This window comes from Carcharhinus amblyrhynchos, chromosome 12 (genome assembly GCF_965287045.1).
Source record: "Carcharhinus amblyrhynchos chromosome 12, sCarAmb.v2.hapA, whole genome shotgun sequence".
Lineage (NCBI taxonomy): Eukaryota > Metazoa > Chordata > Chondrichthyes > Carcharhiniformes > Carcharhinidae > Carcharhinus > Carcharhinus amblyrhynchos.
The window spans coordinates 35,625,038-35,651,964 of record NC_137335.1 but is presented as its reverse complement, the minus strand read 5'-3'; the positions used below and the strand labels follow the sequence as shown (position 1 = coordinate 35,651,964).

Below are 26,927 nucleotides of genomic sequence, written 5' to 3'. Positions count from 1 at the left end.
CAACTTTTTACATATCATTATATCATAAGGTTTAGGCTGGCTATGGAAAAGAACAAAGAGCAATCGGAGTAAAAATGATTAAGTGGGGAAAGTGCTGGAAAAACTCAGCAGGTCTGGCAGCAACTGTGGAGAGAATCAGAGTTAATGTTTCAAGTCTGATATGACTCTTGTTCAGAACTGAAAAGAGGGAAAATGTGATGGGTTTTACTCTGTTGAAAAAGGAAGAGGAACAAATGAGGCAAAAAGAGGTCAGAAATAGATTTGAAGGCAGGGCGAGACTAAATGACAAAGATGTCATGGAACAAAAGGCAAAGGAAGTGGTAACCATAGTGCATTTTGAAGAGAAAAGTGCCTATGCTCATCTTTGGGGGACTCCACTTATGACCAGTTCCCACTAATGTTGCACTAAAGGTACATAGCTGCACAACAATAAGGAATTGTCATATAAGGGGCTAGTAGACTTTGCACAAGGGATGGTCCCTTTAAGATGCATTCATGCATGAACTTGAGGCAATTTTAAAGGAACTGTGCAGACCCGGAAATAGGCTATGTACAGTAAAGGGACATTAAACATTTTGTCTACAAGAATGTAACCAGTTTCTTATCCAACCCAAAGTCTACCTGCCCATTTCTCCAAACACAATCTTATTTGTTGTTCTTTGGGCCATTTACGTTGAATGTATTTACATAACCTTTAGCACTATACGATAATTTAAGTAATCTTGAGTTGCACAATGTCACTGTTATGCAACCTTGGTGTGACACAAGAAATGTTTCTTCTTCCTCCTTACCAGAAAGGAAATTCTCAAATACTTAGTGAAATTCATGTCCTTTAAGTGATGTTAACTTGTATTCCTCTATGCCTTCTTCAAACAGGACTGACATCTGCATCAGGCAATATACTCTGTGCTGTGCAGCACATCTCAACAAGGGCCTTGCCACTTTGTTTGAAAGTAATTTTGGTTCTGCCTCCTATAACCATGTTTATAATACAGGATGAAGAGAAGCTACTGACTTTAGAAAAAGTTTTGCAGAATTATCTGCCAGCTGCAATAAAGGTAAGGTTGTATCTTATACTGGTAAGCACGGCAGGAGATTCTTTGTGCTTTTATCTATTATCAGTAAAATGTAAATGTACAGTATTTGGTATATTGTCATTTGCACAAAAGAGTGGATTTAAGATACTAAAGTAGATAGAATTAAAGGAAGCAGTAAAAATTACAATAGCTACAAACATGCGTAAGAATGCAGAACAGTGGCTGGTGAAATTTAACACCTTCCAGATATAGAAAGGAGAAAGTTAATTACTCATTTACTCAGTAAATGCTAGGAGAATGGAGGCTAAAGCTGAATAAAATCTAATAGTCCTCATGGGGAATTATATTTTGAAGAGAACATGAAACAGATGGTACTGCAAGGCTACCTTTTGAATACTTGCTACATTCTTCTATTGAAGATGGAACTTGGGTAAAGAAGCACCTGATTGGCAGCACCTTTCAAAATCAATTTTTTCTTGTACGTCAGCTGATCAGTTCAGAGCAGCAATGATAAATGCTGCATTGTATGGCAAAAACAAATAAAACTGGAAGATGTATGATTGAACAGTGTAATGCTCTGATCACCTCACATCTGCAATGTTATGTTCAGTTTGGGCTGCCGACAAACAAAGGAAATATTCAAGTTCTGGAGGTAGTGCAAAGAGGAGCCACAAGGCTGATCATGACTCCTGCATCCTACCATGGCCCTTCACCCTCCGTGATGATCTATGTCTCCTACCCATCTATGGCCCTTTATAACTCCAATGCCAAGTTAGTGCCAATTCATGCCAACCCATGCTCACCATGTTTTGCCCATAGACTTACCAGGCCAACTTGCCCAGTAGACATCATGGGCAGACCTTTGAGTCAACACTGAGATTAAACAAAATAAAGTTCTAGATATGCACTGTAGACTTTATTTTTAAAAACCTCTCAAAAACCATTTGCTAAATTTAAATTCCTGAAATTACATTATCCCTTATAACAACAAACATTTCGTCAAATTGCATAATCCCTTATAAAAACAAGCATTGGAATTTATAGTCCCACTTTTTTTCTCTGGAGTGTAGGAGGCTGAGGGGTAATCTTATAGAGGTCTATAAAATAATGAGGGATCAGCTAGATAGTCAATATTTTATCCCAAAGGTAGGGGAGTCTAAAGCTGAAAAGCATAGGTTTAAGGTGAGAGGGGAGAGATACAAAAGTGTCCAGAGGGGCAATTTTTTCACACAGAGGATGGTGGGTATCTGGAACAAGCTGCCAGAGATAGTAGTAGAGGCGAGTACCATGTTGTCTTTTAAAAAGCGTTTAGATAGTTACATAGGTAAGATGGATATAGAGGGATATGGGCCGAATGCAGGCAGTTGGGATTAGCTTAGGGGTTCAAAAAAAAGGGCAGCATGGACAAGTTGCGCCAAAAGGCCTGTTTCCATGCTGTAAACCTCTATGACTCTATGACTTCAAAGAATACATGATCACTTGCTGCTGTCAATCAAATGACAGGCAGTCTACTGTGATTATAAACTGTTGTGAAGTTAATCATGCAGCACTAATCCAGCAATGATGTCCCTCAGGCTGATAGAATTAAATAGCCAACAATTATTTTTCAACACTCCGGATGGTTCTCTCAGAGTTAAAGGACAGGAGTTTTAAATTCCTTGACAGCTAATAGTTCCCTTTGACATCCACCTTGAAACTTCTGACAGTTCCAATGAGTTTCTGTGCTTATATATACATATATTCATATTCATTCCTACATTTAGCAAACTTAAAAGGCCCCTGATCTTCTACAAAGGCACCCAGGGACAAATCCAAAAGGGTATCCTGGTTATCTAAAGGGATGCACAAAGTTCAAACTTGCTCCTACCAGGTCTAATCCATGCACAACATGTTTCAGATGCTTCTTGCGCTGAAATCATCATAGAATCATAGAACCCTATAATGCAGAAAGAGGCCCTTCGGCCCACCGAGTCTGCACCGACCACAATCCCACCTAGGCCCTACCCCCATATCCCTACATATTATTACCCACTAATCCCTCTAACCTAAGGATCTTAGGACACTAAGGGGCAATTTTAGCATGGCCAATCAACTAACCCGCAGATCTTTGGACAGTGGGAGGAAACCAGAACACCCAGAGGAAACCCACACAGACACGAGGAGAACATGCAAACTCCACACAAACAGTGACCCGAGCCGGGAATCGAACCCAGGTCCCTGGAGCTGTGAAGCAACAGTGCTAACCACTGTGCTACCACTATGAAATCACATGAGGAGGCAGCTGTTAATTTCTATGGGCAGTTGCCTCTGCAAAATGTGTATGCACAAATCTCAGTCCCTGTGAAAATGAAAAGTGCTGCGTTAGGGAGGGATATCTGGATTCAGGCTTCATTTTTGCTCTTTATCATTGTGAAAATCCAGGCCTTGATCTGTCCTTTGCATTACCTCAAGATTATTTTCAAGCACGGCATTTTGCCACAGAGTTCATTGTCGTGCCTTTCCGGTCAGCATGAATAGAATGCAAAATTGTACTGTTAGGCTACCGAAGTATGCTCAGAACCCAGCTCATATAGCAAACGCTGCCAGCAGCATCCGATTATCAATGCTGCCAGTGTCACTTTATCTCTGGAGACAGGAAGTAAAGCTACCTTGCAGGATTGTGTTTCCTGACTCCACACATATCATCTGCAGAGAAAGGTTTGCGGTATATACAGTAGTTTTCGTCTCCAGGTAAACCAAAGCATTAAGAAATACAGGGAGGTTCATTCATCATTCATCCTCAGCACAACAGGAAAGCAGGTAGGGGATTTTTGACTTCTTAGATGCCTCATCAATCAATTGCATCATCAAAGTCTCAGCTTACCCAGTAAGGTTACTTATTAGTTTAGCTGAGCATTGAAATTGTAAAACTAATTGAAATAGATATTTATATCATTCTTGTTCAGATTATGCAGATTTAACAGGTGACTTATCTGTTTTTCTGTCATTTATAATTGATCAGGATCATACTTTCTGCTCCCTTTTGCTAATAGAGAAATTTAGTTTGATTCCTCCACATTGGGAACTGTCCTAATTGAGTTACTTTATCATGCAGAGTGACACAATTTTTCTAGATTTATTGTTGTAAAAGGTGTTCTGTTTTATTGTTCCAGGTTTATGGAACTATTCTAAACATCAACAGAGGCAAGATATCTGATCAGGAAGTTGTTGTCGATATTTGGCCTAATTTCAGCACTGTAATATGTCGGCCATGTATAAAGGTATACAAATGTACTTTAAGAAGTTGTGTACTTTATTGTCAGTATAAAAAAACAAGATTAAAGAATATGAAGAAAAGATGAAAGTCACCAAAGTCCCAGAGGACCATAGGCTGTTCTCCTCCTTCTTGAGAGAGAAACCTGACTGGTGGTGATTTTAACCTGAGAATTTCCACATCTCACGCGAGGAGCAAGGTTGAGAAGGCAGGGCATTCAGTGATAACAGGAATTGAATCTACGCTTTTGGTATCACTCCACCTCATGAACCGGCCATCCGACCCACTGACTTCAACTCAGTGAAATAAACAGTGGCTGCTGCCCAGATGTCATCCTTCTTTCTTACGACAAAGAAGCCACTTCTTTGAATTGAAATTTAATTTCTTTCTCCACATGTGTTACAATGCTAAAAGATGACAGTTTGCACTTCTGTATCCTCTACAAGAGGCATATACACCCTTTAGTATTACTCTTTCTCAAATAACTCTTTCCTTACTGGAGTAGGCTGTTCAGCCCATTCAATGTGTTCTACAATTCTGTTAGTTCATGGCTGATATGAATCTTAATTCTCCCTTCCTAACTTCGCACTATTTTATTATCTTTTTGTCTAACAAAAACCTGTTTGGTATTTCCTTAGCCTCAAGAGCTTTTTGAGGGAAAAGGTTCCTGATTTCCATTGCCCTGCACGTAAAGAAGTACTTTCTGACATCACATCTAAACTGCCTTTGTCTAACTTTAAAGTCATGCCCTCTTATTCGGGTTTCATCACCAAAAGAAATTGTTTCCCTCTATTTACTTAATCATATACCTTATCTACTGACCTTTTTTTATTCATTTGTGGGATGTGAGTGACCCTGACAAGAGCAGCATTTATTGCTCATCCCGAGTAGCCCTCGAGCAAGTGCTGCTGAATTGCTTTCTTGAATCATTGCAATCCATTTGGTGTGAGTACATCAACAGTGCTGTTAGAGAGAGAGCTCCAGCTTGAGGGAAAGAAAAGAGAAATGAAAAATCCCAAACTGGAAAGGAAAAGAGAAATCTGAAAACTCTGAGCAAAAAGGTTTAAGGAGAGTTTTGATAGAGGTGTTCAAAATCAGAACAGTTTTGATCAGGATAAATAAAAAAAAACAGCATCTAGTAGTAGAAAGATCTAGTAGTAGAAAGAGGATAAGGTTTTAAGGTGATTGGTAAGAGAACCAAACATCATATGAGGAACCATTGTTTAAAACAATGAGTTATGATGATTTGGAAAACAGTGCCTGAAAAGGTGTTGGGAGGAGATTTCAAGAGAATTGTGGAAGTGCTTGAAAGGAAAACATTTTCAGGGCTACAGTGAAGGGGTAAGAAGAGATGGTAGCACAGTGGTAATGTGCTAACTAGCTCTCGAGACCCAAGCTAATACTGTAGGGACATGGGATCAAGTTCCACCATGGCAGCTGGTGGAATTTAAATTTCATTAATAAAAACTGAAATTTAAAGCTAATCACAGCAAGAGTGACCATGCAACTACCACTGATTGTTGTAAAACCCAACTGATTCACTTATGTCCTTTAGGGAAGGAAATGTGCTGGACTTATCTGGCCTTTATGTGGCTCCAGATCCACAGCTTGGTTCTTAACTACCCTCTGAAATGAACCAGTAAGTCACTCAGTTCAAGGGCAATTAGGGACAGGTAACAAATGCAGACCTTGCCAATGATGCCCGCATCCTGTGAAACAATACAGTTAAAAAAGGAGGGAAATGGGATTAATTGGATAGCGCTACCAAAAGAGTTGGCATAGGCACAATGGGTTGAATGGTCACTTTCTGTGTCTTATCATTATATAATTGAGATAATTCAGAAATAATTAGACATAATTTTGGATACAGCTGATAGACTATGAATAGCATGATTAGCACTACTGTCTCACAGCGCCAGGGATCTGGGTTCAAATCCGGCCTGGGTGTTTGTCTATGTGGGGTTTGCTCATGCTTCCTGTGCCTGCATGGGTTTTCTCCAGGTGCTCGGATTTCCTCCCAGAGTCCAGAGTTGTGCAGGTTAGTTGGATGGGCCACAGTAAATTGCCCCTTAGCGCAAAGATGTGCAAGTTAGGTGGATTAGCTATGGTAAAATGCACAGAGTTACAGGGCTAGGGTGAGAGTGCTTGCCTGAGACAGATGCTCTTTTGGAGTCATACAGGCTCGATGGGCCAAATGATCTCCTTCTGCAGGGGTTGCATAGCTCTATGCACTGCAGCAGTTAAAGAAGGATGCTCACCACTACATTCTCCAGGGCAGTTTGAGATGGAAATAAATGCTGGCCTTTCCATTGATGCCCACTTCTCATAAATGAATGAATATAAAATACAAGTGCAGGTAATAGAATATATTTGTGTATGATGCAGGCTGGATCCCACAAAAACTTGTGGGTTTCTTAGAATTAAATTACATTCTTCCCATTTTAGGCACCCAGTCCCCGTTTCACAAAGTTTAATTTAACGGGCCCAAGAGCAAAATTTGATTATTTTCATATTGAAAATATTTTTATAACAAATAATTTATTATTTTTCTCCCTCTGTATCTGTACTTTCATGTTATGGGTGCCCTCAGGAAAGACTGCATAAGTAAGCTGGACAGAGCAAATAAGAGGTGTGCAAGCAATTGGAGGCATTTTTCCATGCTTGTGCTATGCATCTTCCCAAATGTCAAATGGGAAAACACACAAAGCGATCTCTTTTCCACTTTATAGGTCAACACATAATCCATTTGTTGAGCTGCCAAGAAATCTGTTACTGATTCATAATGCCATTATGACCTAATGCAACCTAGTTATTCTTTCTCCTTTGTCTACTTTGCTGTGTGTTCTGCAATTTGTTTTTCATTAACTCTATTCTTCAGGCTTTTCCAGTTCAGCACTTAGATCCTTTTGTGAGCTCTTCCATTTAAGGTGCACTTCTCTTTTGTGCTGTGGTTCCACAGGCAACTGTACTTTCCTTAAGTATCCATCTTTCTTATTCATGTTTTGAAAGTGAGTATTAGCAACCTACTCAGTCCTGGAAGAATTTGCAGCCCAACCTGCTGTGCCCTTGGATAAAACCACATAGTTACTATGGCTAGAATTTGCCTTAATTTTTAGGCGGGTGGGAAGATTGAATATCTATGGGGGAAGCCTGAAATATAATGGAGGGGCTAAGGCCCATGCCTGACAAATCTATTGGAATTCTTGAGGATATAACTAGTAGAGTTACCTAAGAATTGGTGAAGAGGTTTATTTAGACCTTCAGACGGCTTTTGACAAGGCCTCGCTTAATATTAAAACACATGGGATTGCAGGTAGTATCTTGAGATGTATCGAAAGTTGTTTAGCAGATAGGAAGAAAAGAGTTGGCATAAATGGGCCTTTTTCTGATTGGCAAGCAGTGACTAGCGGGTTACTGCAGAGATCTGTGCTAGGACCCCAACTGTTCACGTAGATTAATGATTTGAAAAAGGCAACTAAATGCATTATCTCAAAATTTGCAGATGATATGAAGTTGGGTGGGAGGATGAGCTGTGAGGAAGATGGAGAGATGCTTCAGCTGATTTTAAAAGGCTGAATGAGCAGGCGTATGCAATGTGAGATTATCTACTTTGATAGTAATAATAGGAAGGCAGATTATTATTTGAATGCATATAAATTAAGAGAGGTGGATATTCAACTCTTCGTGCATTAGTCAATGAAAGTAAGTGCGCAGTACAGCAGGCAGTTGGCCTTTATAGCAAGAAGATTTGAGTGTTACAGGGATGTTTTACTCCAGTTGTATAGGATGTTGATGAAGCCACATCTGGAGTACTGTGTGCAGTTCTGGTAAGCTTATCTGGGGAAGGATGTCCTTGCTATAGAGGGAGTACAGCAAAAATTTATCATGCTGATTACTGGGATGGCAGGTCTGTTATTTGAGGAAAGATTAAGTTGGGTAGAATTATATTCATTGGAGTTTAGAAGAGTGAGAGGGGATCTTATAGAAACTTTAAAAATTCTAACAGGATTGGACAGGGTAGATTCAGAAAGAATGTTCCTGATTTGGGGGGGTGGGGTCCAGAATTAATGATTATAGTTTAAGGACAAGGAGTTCTAGGACCAAGGTGAGGAGAAATTTCTTCACCCAGAGAGTGATGAATCTGTGAAATTCACTACCACAGAAAGTAGTTGAGGTCAAAATGTTGCAGGATTTCAAGAAGAAATTAGCTCTTGGGGCTAAAGGGTTCAAGGAATATGGGGGAAATAAGGATATTGAATTTGATGATCAGATATGATCAAAATGAAATGTGGAGCAGGCTGAAAGGGCTGAAAATTGACTTCTGCCTCTAATTTCTATGTTTTTATGGGCAACACCCGAGTCTTAAGGTCCAGTGGCCCCCCTCCCCCCAGGCCGCTTTCCCCCTACCCAACCACACCTGCTGCAGCCCCAACCATGTCGCTCCTTGCAGGAGGAGCACACACGGGGGATGCCGCCGGGGGCTGGGCGGGGGTATGGGGGAGAGGCGGGGGGAGACACAGAGGTGGACCGTGGAGCACCTAGCCCGAGGAATCCGCCACCTCTGCGAACCGGACCAACGCTGCGTCTTCTTCGGAGGGGCAAGTCACCGCGCGAAGATCCTCTTCTGCAGCATGGCCAACTGCAGTCTGAGGGACCCGCCCAATCATGCCTTGTCTGTTGAAGGCTGATGTTGATGTCTGGGTCGTTCACCGTGACCAGGTATTCGGCTTCAGGTGCTCGTCCATGCTTCTTTACCCTCTCTATCTCCTCCTCCCCTCCCAACTCAACTTGGTTAATGTTTTCCCTCCCAGCCTTCCTTCCCCCCACCAAAATTTCGAAGTCCAGGCCCCCGCCCGTGCTCCCTGGGATCCCTTGGACCTACCTAGGCCTCCTATTGCAGACTGTGTGTCCATGTCTTTTTGAACCTCCTCTGCTTTCCACTGCAGAGCTCTCGCTGCAGGCACTGGAAATTGACCGGCAACTCTCTGAAATGGGATTTCTTCCCACATGAGGGATGGAAGTCTTGCCTGCAGCCAATCAACACTCATTGGAGTTGGTGAGGATGTGTTCCATCCACTCTTTGAACGGCGGAAACAAGAAGCCGCCATTAAAAAAATTCAGGCCTATGTTGTCTCTTAAACTGCCATATTTTCCAAAAAGCTGACTGAAGGACTGTTCATTCAAACTAAAATTTACAAGTTGTCTTTTTATTCATGAGGACACATTTAGCTTCTTTAACTTAATTAATAATTTTGTCTTACTTTTGTTCCCTACTCTGTAGGAAGAAATGTACACTTCAGATGAATGTACATTTACTGTGTTTTCCAAAGATCAGAGCAGTTTATACAATCTTCTCATGGATGACAATGTTGTCAACTGGACAAACTGTTTCACGTTTGGAGGTACGATGTCGACACAGTGAGCAAAGTACCTGTAACTGATTTTGTGTAACATTTCATCCAAAAATCATAGCCATTGTAATAATTGCCAATCTATAAACTGTTCTCTTTAACCTTCCCCAACACCTTTATAATTTTATACTTAAACTTATATTTTATATGTAAACATAATAATGACACCTTAAATATTGCCACATTGGGTTCATTATTTGAAAGTTTGAAGCAGTGATTGGATAATAGCTGTTTTGTAAAATCTTTATATTGCCCCAAGGCAAAAGCAGCTGCGTAGCTCTGTGACTCAGCAATTCTAACTTACATAGGTCCAACAGGGCAGTCCTGTCTTTGGATCTTCAGAAGGAGTTAGAAATGGGCCCTTTGAGGTTGGACTATGAGGTTTGAGGCAGTGGATGGAAGATCTCTAGAAGAGATGGGATCAGTGACTGTCATGATTATAATGCCTTTGATCACCAAGATTGAACTGTACTTCTTGTATACCTGAAGAGCAATTACTCAAACTCCTAATTTGTTTTTCTTAAGGGATTGATACAAGTTTTCTTGAACTGGTGAAGGATGTTGCAGCTTGCAAAAAATTCACAGTAAACTTTTTAACCAGTACACGTGCAATGATACTCGAAGATCCAGGGGACCTGCTTGACATCACATCAGAAAAGTAAGCACTATCTTTCTGTAGTACGTCAATTTACAAACAGTACTATTCACTCAAATAGTCTCTTTCTTTTTGCAAGTATTATGGGACGTAATGAAAAGCTAGTACATGGTTCATGTTAATAGTTTAGAGGTAAATTTCAGTTCTAGGGAGATTAACTGTAGAAAATGGAATAAGAGCAACTAAACAGCTTGGAGTCTATTACACTAGATTGGGGCCACGTTGACTTAAGAGATTGACAGCTAGAAAGGTAAAATTATAAAACAGCAGGTGGTCTAATGTAGCTGAGGTGATATCTACATTGCTTGCAAGTAAGTGCAGTGCAGAGAGATGTTTTGTTTTTGGGAATCAAATTAGTTTAAAGCTTACAATGAACTCTGAAAAGCTTTGTTATCATGAAGATGACTGGATCTTAATAAAGTTATTTGGTTTCAGTTTACTGGGGGAGAAAAGTAAGTTGCAATTTAGACCTCATGTAGTTTGTAGCTCACAGGGAAGCCCATGCAGTGAGGGCTCAGAAAAGTATTGGAGATGTGAGAAGCTGGTGCAAACACTCTGGTTCTTTGTCAGTCAACTAGAATTCAAAAGAAGCCCTAGTAGCCATTTATTTCTCACTGCAGCCAGGAGACTGAAGTTTGGAGCAACTTGGGCTAGTGCCAACTTAGTGAAACTAGCAGTCTGCAAACGAGCTGGAATTGTATTGGAGTGAGAGGTAGGATCGCAGCTTTGTGAATCCCATGGAATACAGTCTCAGAAGAGATTGAATCATCAGGAGTTGAGCAGTCTTTCAGGCAATCCAAGTTAGAGTGGTTAAATCAGATCTGTGAAAGGAAAAAATTAAAATCCCTCATGAAGGAGAGAATTTTAACGTGATTTTCTGAACTCATGGTGATCACTGACATCAGAGTGGATTACTAAGAAATCTGTGGGATCTGTCTTAGTCACAACTGTTACTTAATGTGCACTTTGGAGTGTTCAACCAGTTTGTCTGTTATTTCATAATTACCTCCGATGTTGTGACTTTTACTGCCTACTCAGTCTGGCATTTCCTCTTGCTTGAAGGAGTATTACCTCCTCTAACCTTCATTGTTTCCTCTTCTTTGAGATCTTATTTTTCATCTTTTGAGATCTCGTGTTGCTTACAGACCCCCGTTTTTTTTAAAAAAAGTTGGCCTCTTGTTTTTAGAGTTGCCTTTTAACTGGGATCTTCTCTGATTGTTTTACGTCTCTTGTCCTTTGTTCCCTCTTAAGGTTGTTGCATTAAATTTTGCACAACTTTGAATTCATTACTGTTTTAAGACTGTCAATGTTTTCAGCTGTCATAGTTGCCATTTCTGTCTGTCTGTGCTTTCCCTGTATTTTGGCGGAAACCTACTTATGAACCTTTTATTTTAGAAGTTTTAAAACTTGTTTAAGCTGGTGGAATATTTATCAATTTCTGCATTTTTCCCACTCTTTTTCTTCTGTCTGTCTTGAGAATCCATATTTCTCTCCTTGTTTTAACATCAATCTTTTCGTCAATTTCACCAGTGGCTCCAGTGGGTTTTATTTTAAACTTTGTCAGCTCCTTTATTTTCAAACAAATATGGGTCTTCATCCAAAAACTTCCAAACTTCACTGCCTGCGTTCCCCAGTGCAGGGACCACTACCAGGAACCCCATACAGGCTCTTCTGAGTCTCGACCTCTTCATTTTCCCATGCTATTGGGAAAGGTACTGCAGCTTCTTAGGGCATTTGTCTCCCTTTTTACTTCTGAACCTGTTAGTTGCAACCAATATCTTTGCCTTCTATTTCTAGGTTATCTTAAAATCTAAAACACGTCTTCCTTTCTATTTCAAACATTCCTGTCCTCTTTTTCTTTTGATTCAGTTTCACTTTCCTTGCTTCTGAAACCAATCTCTTCATTTTAATTTTTCTTATATCTTTCCAAATCTCTTTACTTCTCTGTCCACACCGGATTCAGTCCTTCGACTGCCTCTCAGGGTCTGGCACCAGTACAACAACTTTTGCTGAGTCTATTTGCCCACTCCTCTTTTATAACTTTAATTAAACTGGATACTCACAGGTAGGCTGTGCTATTCAATTGATTCCATCTCGTCGCCAGTATGTTATGTTTCGCTGGTATGGTATTGTCACAAGATTTCAGACTTTGTTAGGAACAAATGATATTTATTGACAAACAAAACTTGGTGCAGGAGGCTTATGCAGCATGAAGACCCCTAGTTCTACTTGCTTACAACATGGTTCCAGAAATAAAATACCTGAGAGAGGACTCTCTGGGCGGAATTTTATGGCCTCACTCGTCCCTAAAATCCCGCCAGAAATCAATGGAGCTTTCCATTGTCCGCCCCTTGCCCCCTGTTATTCCGATTGCAGGCAGGGTGATAAAATTCCGGCCACTCTCTGGTGTAATCAGTCTCAGTTCCAATTGGCCCCCAAGTCAGGTGACTCACTGATGCTCTACTTAAAGAAAGACACCACATACACAACCTCATGTATATTTTGAGTATTAGTGTATAACCTAGATATTGCAGATTTTCTGATTTGTAAGCTTTTTTTTGTTTAAAACCATGGAATCATGTGGCTTTGGTAACTGGAATTCCAACTTAATCGAGTTGAAACAAAATTACTGGTCCCTAACTAGATAATAACAGACTGTTTGCATATACAGTGAATTTTCAATCCCAACTATGATGAGAGGATCTTGAGAGGAATTGCTTGATAGAGCAGACGCAGCACGGTTTCATTAAAGGGAAGTCGTGTCTGACAAATTTACTGGAGTTCTATGAGGATGTGTCTAGGGCGGTGGATAGAGGAGAGCCGGTGGATGTGGTCTTTCTGGATTTTCAGAAGGCGTTTGACAAGGTACCTCACAGGAGGTTATTGCAGAAGGTCAGGGGACAGGGAGTTGGGGGTAGGGTGTTAGCGTGGATAGAGGATTGGTTGTCAAATAGGAGGCAGAGAGTGGGGGTCAATGGGTGCTATTCGGATTGGCAGATGGTGACTAGTGGAGTGCCTCAGGGGTCGGTGCTGGGGCCTCAGCTATTTACCATTTATATAGATGATCTGGAGGAGGGAAACGAGTGTAGGGTGTCGAAATTTGCTGATGACACCAAGATTGGAGGAAAGGCAAATTGTGCGGAGGGTGTGGAGAGTCTACAGAAGGATCTAGATAGGCTGGGTGAATGGGCCAGGAAATGGCCATGAGAATAACGTCCATCAAAACAATGCCAGTTGTAATTTTAATGGATCTCCTTTGATGATACTATTGTATTTGCAAAGGCCCTACTTTCAACCAACATTTCTTTTATGTTCTTCAATAGAGAAAATATTGGAGTGATTTTTTTTTTCACCCACGCACTCAGGTGGTTCTCTCCTTGGTGAACTGTCAAAACCAGGTCCAAAATGGACTGGAAACATAACCATATTATTTAAATTAAGTTGATCCTCACAATGAAATGGTGCAAATAAAATATTGCTAACCAGTATTGTGTGATCAGAAAGCTCTTTGGAAAATCGATACCAATTTGTAACCTTAAAAATAATAAAGCTCATGCCAAACGAGACTGGGACTTTTTCTAGAAATTATATCATTGTGATAGAGTGATCAAACCGTCTAAGGCTGGATTAAAGTTCCAGTCTGTGCTGGTTGTGGATACATATCCCAAAGCCATTAGAAATTGCAGTGCTTCACCGCAAAAGGGCATGTATTTTAAATGATCTCATTTGATGGTTAGGGGGAAAAGCTGGGTTGTGGCACCAAATTGGACAGCTCTTGTTCAGGGCTGTGGAAATAAATTGAACACTTTTGTTGTGGGTTGTGGAAGTAAATTAGACAGCTCTTGCTGAACATCATGGGAAAAGTATTTGCCTGTGTTGTTCTTGCCACACTGGAGATCTTGACTGAATAGATATGTTCTGAACCCCAGAGTAGTTTTAGAACTTGAAGGTCTATCATTGATATAATCTTTTCAGTCCTGCAGCTGCAAGAAAAATGGTGTGACTGACCACTGAATCTCCTTGTTGTGATTTCCTCTTCCCATGACAACGAGCTGAGTGAATGCCAGGATAACACCAAAACCCTTTTGAGATCTGCAGTGAGATCGCATGAGACTGGGTTCTGGTGTTGACATTGTTTTGTCATATTCTTTTTCTTTTTCTGCTGCCATGTGCCTTCAATTCATCATGTGGGTATGCCGGCGTTGGACTGGCGTAAACACAGTAAAAAGTCTGACAACACCAGGTTTTAGTCCAACCTATTTATTTGATAATATACTCGCAAGCTTTCGGGTTAGCACCTGACGAAGGGGCTAACCTGAAAGCTTGCGAGTATATTATCAAATAAATAGGTTGGACTTAAACCTGGTGTTGTCAGACTTTTTACTACCTTCAATTCATCTACAGACTGCTTACATTCCAGAACTTGTAGACATTCAGCTTTGCTCACCTGAGAGCCAAGACAAAATTGCACCAGTCCCCATAGAATTGCTCTACATCAATGATGGTGTGCAACATTTCAAACTGAGGACCACCTTCATCAGCAAATGGATTAATTCTCTCATGTCCATAAGGTTTACTTTGACCACCAACATCAGGAAGATAAATATTATGGTTTAGGATGTTGTCATATCACCATCCATCAACATAGACAATATATTGCTGGAGGTTGTTGATAGCTTTGCAAATCTAAGCTCCCACTGTTACATGATGAAGAAATTAACATATGCATTTCAAAAGTTGCAGCTGCTATGTCCAAGGCTGGTTAAGAGTGCGTGGAACAGCAATTTGATTGAGAATACCAGTCTGCAAGTCTACCAAGCCTGTATCCTCAGTGTGTTCTTCTGCAATAGTGAGACCTGAATAACATAGGCTGAACCATTTCTACCTTTGCTGTCTCAGGTGTACCCTCAGCATCTTCCACTGGGACAAGATCAGCAACTCAGAGGTCTTGGAGCATGCCAATTCCATCAACAAACTCATTGCTCAGTCACATTCATTGAATGGGTGACATTGTATACCCAAGACCTTCTGTGGGATGAACTGGCCACTGGTTTGTGATTTTTTTGGACATTCGCTACAAAGGCGAAGGTCTGAATGTCCAAGCAAGCTATGAAGTTGGTGGACATTGACATTGATAACTGGGAGACTGTCACTGACAGCTGTAACCTCCAGAAAGAGGATTGAAAGCAGTCAGGAGAAACAAAGTTCAGCTGGCTGAGAAGAGGGCCCAGTAACAAAAAAGGTTATTGAATTATGTACCTTCTCAGCGTTCTGTCTTCATCTGAAACAAAAATGGCAAGGATTGCCACGCCAGAATGGCATGATATTTAGTACAGAGTTGACCACCAAAGCATAAACTATTCCCCTATTAGCCAGAAGGCTGCCAAAGGCTAGCACTAGCACGATGGATCAACTGGGCCTTTTAGGGCTGTAAGATTCTATGATTCTACTACTACATTACTAAGAGATAAGTAATGTCTTGTAAGATATTGAGATGACTATATAATACTTGTGGTAATTGGAGTTAACAAGTGACATTACTATTCCTATTACAATCTAAGGTAGTTATGATATTACCCACTCCTTTGTGCAGACACTTTATTCTTGTCTCTTTCTGATTTTCATCCATTAATTCTCTTACCATGAGTTCTATCTTTCTCCCAGTTTATATTCTTTTCCTATTGTATCCTTTGATCACCCCTTGGTCCAGGTTTTATGACTCCACTGTCTCCTCTTCTTGCATTGTTCCCTTTACTTTATATGCAACCAGAACATGTCATTTGTATGCCTGACACTGGACTCAAAGCAACTGCTCTATTCAGAACTTTTTCATGCCAGAAGAGTTACAGGAGTATAATGAAAATGCAGAACAATGGAAATGTTATGGCAATATCCTCAAAGCAGAACTGAAGAGGTCAAACATCACTATCACCTCATGGGAGTCCCTGGCTTATGACTGACCAAAATGGAGAAAGATCAGTCAGGAAGGCATCAAACACAGTGAGAGACTTCAATGGAATGCACAAAGTCAAGGCATTGCAGAGAACAGACAACTCCCATTAACCCAACCTGACCCTCCAAGCACCACCTGCTCCGAATGTAGCAGTCTGCAGAGGGCATATTGGACTTAGTAGCCATTTCAGAATTGATTGAGCTGGTTTGGAAGTCATCCTCGATCCCAAGGAACCACCCACGAAGGCATGCAAACCTATTTAATATGCAAACTTGCTTTTGGATTATGCAAAAATTGTAATCACTTCCCCTTGATCAGTGGCCCTCGTGCTGTGCTACAATGGTCAATAGCTCATACAACGCGATCGAATTGTCCTCTTATCAGTACCTGACATATCACAACTTGTTTCCAGCTGTGATACCTATTAGAAAAATATGGCTCAGGGACTCAACTAATTAGTTATCTCCTTACCCCATTGAAAGTGATAATCCTTTTTGGTGACAGTGGTTATATTTTACTATGTACCAGTGAAACGTGACATATGCTGAACAACAATATTAAAAAGCACAGCAAGATTACCATTACATGCTATAGGAGCACGATCTCTAACTAATTGCTCTCTGGCGAACGACATAGATTAGATAGGAAACAGCGTTTCCCCTTAGTAGTAGGATCAATAACCAGAGGCCGTAGATTTAAGGTAAGCAGCAGGAGATTTTGAGGGGATTTGAGGAAAACCTTTTTCACTTATGAGGATGCTGGGAATCTGAAAAATCACTGCTGAAAAGGTGGAGGAGATGGGAACTCTTTCAACATTAAGCAGCATTTGGATCAGCACTTAAAAATGCCACAGTGTACAAGACTACAGATCATGTGCTGGAAAATGGGTTTAGAAGAGATAGGTGCTTGATGGTTGGCGCAGACATGATGGACGAAAGGGCCTCTATGTGCTGTAAAACTCTATGATTGCACCAGTGTGACATATTCACATTTAGGCCTACTGCCAGCTCACTGTCTGCTTGAAAATTTTAATCACTTGCTTTTAATCAATTAACTTTTAACATACATTCTTTTATCAGCTTGGAAACATTACAATAGGGCTGGCATTCCCCATCTGGGGTTTTTTTTAATCTTTTAGTCTTCTCTTATACGCAACATGATTTCTGCTTTGTATAGTCAGTGATGATGTGAATTTATTCCCATTAATTAGCAAAGAAACCTGAAGCAGGGTATTCCCAGGATGCATACACACATGAAATGTTTGATTTTTGTAGCATCGAGCCTGATCTGATTATTTACTCTGAGATTTGTATTCTCTGTCCATTTCTATCACAGTCTATCATTTCTCACATTAGTACCTTTGTTGCTTTGTCTTACAACTTCCTAAATTTGATCACTTGCCCCTACTAATTCAGTTTAAAACCTTTCTACTTGCCAGCTATTTGGCTCACTGGAACATCAGCCCCAGCAAGGTTCAGGTGGAGACCATCCCAATTGTGCAGATCCCACTTTCCCCAGCACTGGTGCCAATGCCCTAAACCAGAACCCAGTTCTCCCACACCAATCTTTGAGCCGCACATTCATTTCTCCAATCTTATTTGTCCTATGCTAGTTAGTTCTACTGTTTGATCAGTGAAAATCAATTAATTGAGTTAATGTTTCTAAATGTTCACAGGGAATCTGTTGTTTACTTTTCATTTGCTTCATTTTAATTGTTAAAATTACATAAGAATTAACATTTCTATTTGAACCTTGTGAAATTGGACAGAGGAAAAAGGATCAACAGCACTGAGGAGCCATTATGATTCCCAATACCTTGTTTTTTTCCTTCAAGTGCATAGTTCTTGGTAAAGACAATTGAAAATAAATGCAGGTCAATCAGTAGTGATCAATTATACAACGTTGGGAGCTTTGATGTGTAGATTCTGGAGGCAGATTCCCACTCGAAGAAAAAGCAATAGGTAGTTTTCCTCAGCTTGCTCTCACCTCGAATCAGCAATGCTATCTGTTTATGCTACATCTGCTAACATTCACATGGGCCAGAGTGGGATACTTCAAAATAGATAACCAAGAAAGAGTAATTTAATACCCAAAATTTATTAAAGGAGAACATGAGGTTAAAAGTAACAATGGCAGATACAGAAACATTTGTTTTAGATGTATGTTTTCACTTCCAAAAGTTTCCATTTGTTAGCACCTGGATTCGAAACTATGAAGGTTGATTGAATGCTGATTTCTTTCTACTGACCAAAAAGAACCAAATACTGACCAAAAAAAATTTTTTACCACAAATTCATCCTAAATTAACAATCACAATTAGGCTGTTAGGGATAACTGATGCAAAGATGTACAGGTTTTGCTTGGATACATGAATGGGTGTCCACGGGTTGCGTTTTTGAGCCTTTGTGGATTTGCCCTGAATCATGTCTAATCTGAAAGTACTCGTAGATAATACTGCTTGCTAAAATTTAAGCATGTTAATTTTTGTTAATGTCTGTTAATCACGAGAAATACAAACTTATTCCCATTCATTTTTTGTTTTTAAAGGGCTGATGTTGCCTCAAGAATAAGTCATCTAGACATTTCTCATGCACAGATAGTAAACAGAAATTGGAAGTTTGGAAAGGATGATAGTGGACTTAAATTTGTGAAAAATATCATAGCAAAATTCCCCAGCTACTGTATCCTGGATGAAACTAATACTCCTGTTTCCTGGCTACTTACTTACCAATATGGTGCAATGGGATTACTGTACACTGAACCAGAGTATCGCAGGAAGGGCTTTGCCAAACTACTAGTAACCAAAATGGTGAAAGCTCTGCAGAACATCGGATATCCTACTTATTGCTTCGTTGAAGAGGACAATACAAAGTCGTACCAATTATTTGAGCAGCTTGGTTTTAAAGAAGCCCCTGACATTCGCTTTTCATGGGTATGTTGCAGACCTTTTGAAAACTAAACTTTGGATCAGGTTAACTGGTGGACTTATTTTTGCTTCAATTTTGTGTCATTTACTAACCAATAAGCTTTTCCGTTGTGCGAGATACAGTTTTGTAAACCAAATGTATTGAGCAAGATGGAATCTTCTGCAAATTCTGATGCTAATTTTGTGCTGTTAATAAGTACCTGGTTATCATATTCAACAGTTCAAAGGACTGATCAGTGCTTGAATGTTTTCTGACAAGTGGCGGGTACCCGGTTTTCAGGCATTTCACCAAAATTCTGGAAAAAAACCAATTTGACATGTAGCATCTATGGAGAGAGAAACAAAGGAAATAGGCTGATTTTAAGATAGGGATGGGATCCTTGCTCCTACTTCAAGGTCCAGAGTGAGCTTGACCATATTTGGCCACTCATCCCACAGCCATTTAATGGGCCATTAGAACCATAAAAAATTACAGCTCAAACAGGCCTTTTGGCCATTCTTGTCTGTGCTGAACCATTTTTTGCCTAGACCCACTGACCTGCACTTGGACCATATCCCTCCACACCCCTCTCATCCATGAACCTGTCCAAGTTTTTCTTAAATGTTAAAAGTGACCCCGCATTTACCACTTTATCCAGCAGCTCATTCCACACCACCCCCCCCTTATATTCCCTTTAAACTTTTCTCCTTTCACCTTTAACCCATGCCCTCTGGTTTTTTTTCTCCCCTAGCCTCAGTGGAAAAAGCCTGCTTGCATTCACTATCTATACCCATCAAAATCTTATACACCTTTATCAAATCTCCCCTCATTCTTCTACGCTCCAGGGAATAAAGTCCTAACCTATTCAATCTCTCTAACTCAGCTTCTCAAGTCCCGGCAACATCCTCACGAACCTTCGCTGCACTCTTTCAACTTCATTTACATCCTTCCTGTAACGAGGTGACCAAAACTGTACACAATACTCTAAATTCGGCCTCACCAATGCCTTATATAACCTTACCATAACTCCAACTTTTATACTCAATACTCTGATTTATAAAGGCCAACGTACCAAAAGCACTCTTTACAACCCTATCCAGCTGTGACGTCACTTTTAGGGAATTCTGTATCTGTATTCCCAGATCCCTCTGTTCAACTGCACTCTTCAGAGTTCTACCATTTACCCTGTACATTCTACTTGACTGCGTTAAATTCCATTTGCCATTTTTCTAGTTGGTCCAAGTCCCTCTGCAAGCTTTGAAAACCTTCCTCACTGTCCACTACACCTCCAATCTTTGTATCATCAGCAAATTTGCTGATCCAATTTACCACATCATTGATATAGATGACAAACAACAACGGACCCAACACCGATCCCTGCGGCACTCCACTAGTCACAGGCCACCACTCAGAGACGCGATCCTCCAAGACTTCTTCCATTGAGCCAGTATCTAATCCAATTTACAACCTCCCCATTTATACCTAGCCACTGAACCTTCCTAACTAACCTCCCATGAGGGACCTTGTCAAAGGCCTTGATGAAATCCAGGTAGACAACATCCACCGCCTTCCCTTCATTTACTTTCCTGGTGACCTCCTCGAAAAACTCTTAATAGATTGGTCAAACATGACCTACCACACACAAAGCCATGTTGACTCTCCCTAATAAGTCCCTGTCTATCCAAATATTTGTACACCCTATCCCTTATCACACCCTCCAATAACTTGCCAACCGCCGACATCAAACTTATTGGCCTGTAATTTCCCGGATTTCTTTTGGAACCTTTTTTAAACAACAGAACAAAATGAGCCACCCTCCAATCATCCGGCACCTCCTCCATGAATATTAACATTTTAAAATTAATTGGCTTAAAGTGAGAATTCTGCCCCCAATGGAGAGGAAATCCTGTCTCAGAGCTTCCAACAATTAATTGGGCAGTTGGAAGAGACAAACTTTGGAAGAGGGAGAGCTCCAGTGGCCACAAGGGGACCCAAAAAGGAGGTATGCTCCCTCGCCCAATCACGAACACACTCAGTGAAATGTGGCAAGCTAGACAGTTAAATTGGCCTCCACCCACCACAGGTAAAATTTCAGTACTGGTGGGAGGAGGCCCTTGAAGGGTCTCAACTAGTTCATGGATGGGCTGCACAAGGCCTCCCCACTATGCTAGCAGGCTAATTTTACAGGTCTCTTCACCTGTCATTCTACTCCTGGGAGTCAGGAGGGAGTCTGTAAAATTCAGTCTAACTGTGGAAGGGAATTTTAGATCAGCTAGTTAGATTCACAAGCAGATTTAGTCTTTTAGATTTAGAATAGCTAGAAGGAATTAAATGATTGTATCTAATCAATTCATGTTAACGGTTTGCTCATATATAAATGCAATAACTATTAAGATGAAATGAATATGATTTTAAAATTTGTATTGAAGTATTAAATGTATTTTTAATATAAATGTATTGTTTGTCTTAGTCAAAAAATTGCAAATGTTGTAAAAATATTATGGTAAGGTCAGTAGTTCAGAGCTGGAGTCCATTAGTCAGCAGAATGATCATTCGAAGTTTCAAGTCCCAGGACAAATTAAAACATATTATAATATTACAAAGGCATCCAATGTCTAGGCATGTGAAACTGTCTTTCTAAGGGTCCAGAGATATGCATATCCCTCTATCTTGGCAATGTGCCTATTGGAAAGGTTTAGCTATAGAAGCATCCCTAACTACATAGCAACCAGCAAGTGGGCTTAGCCCAGTGGGAAGATGTATGGAATTAAGTGGACAAATGAAATATTATATCAAGTGGCATATTGCAATTGACTGAGATAACCTGTCTTGTATTGGATTGGCATGTTAACATTAAATGAAATTGAAACTAAATGAGGAGATGTATCTTAGATAAGAGTATAATTTTTCTGTAATTTGGCTGAGTGCCTCAGAGCTTTGGACTGGTCGCAGAGCGCTAAACCTGGGCTCCAACCCTCTGAAGGCCTCCCACGGCCATAGGTTAATGTAGCGTCTGTCTTGTATGGTTTTTGTGTTTAAGTAAAGTTTGGTCATGTCTTTTGAACAGAGACTTTAGATTTTGCGCGTTTTCAAATAGAATCTAAGTTTTTTTTAGAAATCAGGCACCATTTTAAAAGAAAATCTCCACTACGCTAACCTTTCAGATTGAAGTTCTTCCATCAGAACTGGAAAAAGTGAGAGATAAAATAGGTTTTAACTAAGTATAGAGGCAGGAATATGGAGAGGAATAAGGGGGAAAAAAAAAGAGGAATGATCTTTGTGGAAAATGATAAGTTGAATGTGGAGGTGGTGGGGGAGGGGTAGCAGATGAGAAGGAGGGGAATACAATCCTAGCTTTGAAGAACTGATAGGGGTATGAAAGTAAAAGTACAGGAAATGGTTCAGACGTGGTCAAGGGCTATGTCAATCGAAATACGACAAAATCTTGATCATGGGATCCAGGGCAATTTGGTAAATTGAATCCAAAATTGGCTTAGTGGCAGGACACAGTAAAAAGTCTGACAACACCAGGTTTAAGTCCAACCGATTTATTTGATAATAAACTCACAAGCTTTTGGGGTTTGTCCCTCCGTCAGGTGAATGGAGAGTTCTGGCTTCAGGCAGAGCACATAAAGCACAGACAGTTTACAGATTACTGATTAGAATGCAAATCTTTTCACCTAACCTGCTGTTCAAGTCCTAAAGTGGCCGACACAGGTTAAAGAGATGCGTATTGTCCCCAGACAGTACAGTAAGTGAGGTTTTGCCAACCCAGGCAAGTCACGAGGGTCACAGATAGTGCGACATGAACCCAAGATCCCTGTTGAGACCGTCCTCATGTGTGCGGAACTTGGCTATCAGTCTCTGTTCAGCAACTCTGCGCTGTCATGTGTCGTGAAGGCCACCTTGGAGAATGCTTACCCGAAGGTCAGAGGCTGAATGCCCGTGACCACTGAAGTGTTCGCCAACAGGAAGGGAACAGTCTTGCCTGGCTATGGACTAAGTGCTGGAAAACAGGATTAGAATAGATGTGTTTGATGGACAGTACAAACAAAGTGGGCCAAAGGGCCGCTTTCTGTGCTGTAAAACTCTTACTCTAAGAAGGTAATATTGGAATCACTGTTGGAAGAGATGTGATAGAGCAGGAGGACATGAGAGAATGGAACAGAATCCTTGTAGTAACCACAGTGGGAGAAAAGGTAATTGAGATAGCTGAGGGAATCACTAGGCTTTTAGAAGATATTGATTGTCAGTGCATCCCCAGAAATGGAGAGACCAAAGTCAAAGAATGAAAAGTGCTAGAGATAACTATGGACAGGATCAATAGGGAATCCAACCCCACCAATACTGGTTGCCCTGGAGCCATTGAATGCTTCCACTCTTCATTCAGGAGGAACTCCTCAAGTTGTTGGCAATTTTATTGGCTGGCATCTCTGTAGTCTGAGAAGGGCATTAGCTAGTACGGGACTACAAGCAGTCCCCAGATTTAAAGCCCCAGAGTCCAGGACCAGGTTAAATACATGTGGCCTTGTGAAGGGGTGGGAAGAGACAGGTGGAGGTCTTGATGGAGGGGCTGGAGGGTCCTTCTTTGGATGGAACTACCCAATGTGGAAAAAGGCCATTGAAGGAGGCACCCCATCCCAGGCCTGAGGTGAATCTGTGTTGTGCAAGAACTGTGCAGTTATGAAGCAGACTGAGGAAATCAGATTGAAAAATTCTCAGACTGCAAAGCAGGAAGTAAAAAGCATGGATTACAATTCACTTTTTAATCCTTTTACAGAAACGAGCATTAACATTGGGGCAAACACATGGGATTAAGGTAGAAAGAGAAATATTTTGAACTTAAAAAATATCAAAGTTGTTAAATATCAAAATGTTGAGGGGAATAACATTCAACATATAAAATTTGTTTTTCCAGAGAAGTTGTTAAGCAGGAATTATGGTTTAGTGTGTGTAAGAGAATTTGATCCGAAACTTGTATTAGAATGTGTGTGATGAAGTAGATTCAAAATGGGAGGTGGGATGAGACCAGTATGATTAATCAGCTTAATGTATGTTACTTAATGTAATTAGTATAGTAGTCAGACCAGCATGACTAGATGAAGTGTAACCAATATAATCAATGCATGTGACCCAACCAAGTTAGTCTAGTAATTACTCATTAATGAATGTAAACAGTAGCCACTCGGGAGGACAATGGACACTGTCCAGTTGTCCAACTTAATATGTGACTGTAGCAAAAAGGAGAGAATAAAGTAAGCATGTTTTTCTTCACTATTTGGCCTGAGTTAGCTAAGCCACGATTATTATATAAGCAGAATTGTCTAGATAAGGGCAAAGGTCATAACTACCATGGTTTCAAGAAGCAAAGAGATGTAACAATGAGCGACCAATCTCAAGCAAGGTAGATAAAGGGTCGACCCAGAAACAATGGTGGCTAAACAAGGTCGAATCTTAAAAGTAAGATAAGAATCTTGAGATATGGAGCTGTAATGTGCATAAAAAGACTGCAAGCAGATGGTTCATTGGATTGTTCCGGACATCCCGGCTTTATTGTCTTGTGCTGGAAAATAAAGTCTACTGCTTGGAGGATTACGACTCAGACTCTCTGTTCCAATCGGCTAAAATCAGTTGTCGTCCTGGGGAACCACGTCAAAATTGGCGCTGCGAGCAGGGTTGGTGCAAGATCACCCGGAAAATAGCATCTGGAAGGAGCGGCGGGGACGGTGGTCCGACCGGGGCTGGAGATCCCAAAGCCGGCATTCTGACAGCAAGGTAAGCAGACTTATATTGCATATTAATCCTTGTTGTCGGGAAAGGGATCTTGAGGCCCGGCACACCCAGCTCCCTGCTGGTCCTGGATCTCCCCAACCCAAAAGACATCCTGCATAGGTAAAATTAAATTGTGTAAAACACTTTGAGAGACTGAGTCCGATCTGAAGGGTAGAGTTTTGCATGCAAAGCGCGCTGCGAATACTGTATTGTCTGTGAATGGGTAAGAAGTGAGACGCAAAAAAAACCGAACGCTAATTGATGCAACTAGGTTAGTCGAGCGGTTTGGAGCTGGATTCCAGGTTACAACTTGCCCAAGGAGAGTAAGCGTAGGAAGGCCTGCCAGTCCGAACCTACCCAGGACCTCGGGTAAAGGACGTCAACCGAGAGGGGGAGAGGTCTATGAGAGAGATTATTCTCCTACCTAATACGGTAGTTACAACCACGGAAGCACAAATCAGCAGAAGAAGAGAGGGAGGTAGTTAAAGGGTAATAAGAGACAGTAAAAGATCGATCTGAGTAGAGTAGCGTGAGATAGTAAGGTGGGAGTGATGATCAATGAGGGATTCGAGACATATTCAAAATAACCACAAACAACTTGGAGAGACTGCACTGACACAATCCCTGAGTAGCAAAGCAAACACAACTATTTTAAAAGGAAGATTCGCAAAGGAAGTTGGAGGAGGAGTTAGGGAGTGGTATAAAAACGAAAAAAGACACTAGATTGAGAGGATTTCCGCATATAGTTAATTTGGATGAGGTAAGAAACGAATGGCCATACGTAAATTGGGAAGGAAGAACAAACAGAAGAAATAAAATAAAGACAGACACGCTAGAAGAATTAATAAAGAAACCCGGCCCGTGTAGGGCTCTAATACACATAGACAAACAAGTAAGAGCATACTACCCTTTAGCAAGGAAAAGAAAGATAGTACTGGGAAAGGGTATAACGGGAAAGTGGATATCAGGACCTCGGTTAGAAGTACAAACATTAACAAGGGAAGCGCAAGGGAGAAGTAAACAGGGGACTGACCAAGGAAAATTGGTACATTGTGTGATAATAACTATAGTGCCAAATTCCGACGAACTAAATGACAGAATTCACGATAGTAACTCAAGGGTACGGATAATGGCAAGAACACTGGTGGAGATCTTGGGGGATAAATTTCCAGCCCTCAGAGGGGACATAACACACATTTCCAAAATATGGAATAAGAGGACGAGTAAGTCAAACACGCAGTGGCCAGAAGGGGGCACATGGGGCATAGAGAGATGCGAAGATCAGAAGGGGATACTAAAAAATTATAAAATTAAAGATAAATCGAGAAAAAGAGAGGAGAAGCGAGAAAAAGAGCTAGAAATATTAACGCTGTTTGAAGAAGAAGGGAGAGAAAGAAGAAGGACATGGGGGGAAGATAGGATGCAAATGCCAGTCCAATTTCAGGACAAGAAAGAATTAGAAGACCCAAATGTAGCCCCACCCCCATACCCAGAGGAGCAGAGGTCTACGGGGCTATATCCGGTCATAACGGGCACAGTGAATTTCGAGGGAGAGTGCGATATAAAACAAATGACAAAGGAGGAGTGGTTAAAACAGGAGGAAGAGAAGAGACAGAATGTTGAGGAAGAAAGTAGGAAAGTAGAAGACCATTAAACCTACCAGGGAGAGATGCAGTCTTGGGATTAGGGCTAAAGTTAGAATGTACAAATCAGGGAATTAACCTAACAGGAATGTATCCCCTTAGAATACAAGGGGAGGAATGGGCCAAAGTATATTGGTTGGGGGACATAGGAGACCAAGTCAAAGAGCGAGTGTGGGGAATTTGGGGAATGTTTGTGGAAGCACAAATTCCACAAGCCGAATGGCCGGAAACAGAATTACACAGTACAATGATATTTGATGAAGAACAGAAACCCGAAATATAGGAGAAGTGGGGAAA

The 26,927-nt window shown here is 40.8% G+C and overlaps 1 protein-coding gene across 2 annotated transcripts; it reads left to right on the top strand.

Moving 5' to 3' along the window:
* Positions 1-598: 598 nt before the first annotated feature.
* On the top strand, positions 599-19,528 carry LOC145350582 (glycine N-acyltransferase-like protein 3). 2 transcript variants are annotated; one of them, XM_080199784.1, is made up of 5 exons: positions 599-1,058; positions 4,190-4,297; positions 9,572-9,692; positions 10,227-10,359; positions 18,857-19,528. In XM_080199784.1, the coding sequence occupies exons 1-5, from the start codon at positions 840-842 to the stop codon at positions 19,266-19,268; spliced, it is 993 nt and encodes a 330-aa protein (XP_080055910.1). In that variant the 5' UTR covers positions 599-839; the 3' UTR covers positions 19,269-19,528. The 2 variants fall into 2 exon arrangements, with proteins under 2 accessions (XP_080055910.1, XP_080055911.1); XM_080199785.1 differs by lacking the exon at positions 4,190-4,297.
* The last annotated feature ends 7,399 nt before the right edge of the window (positions 19,529-26,927 follow it).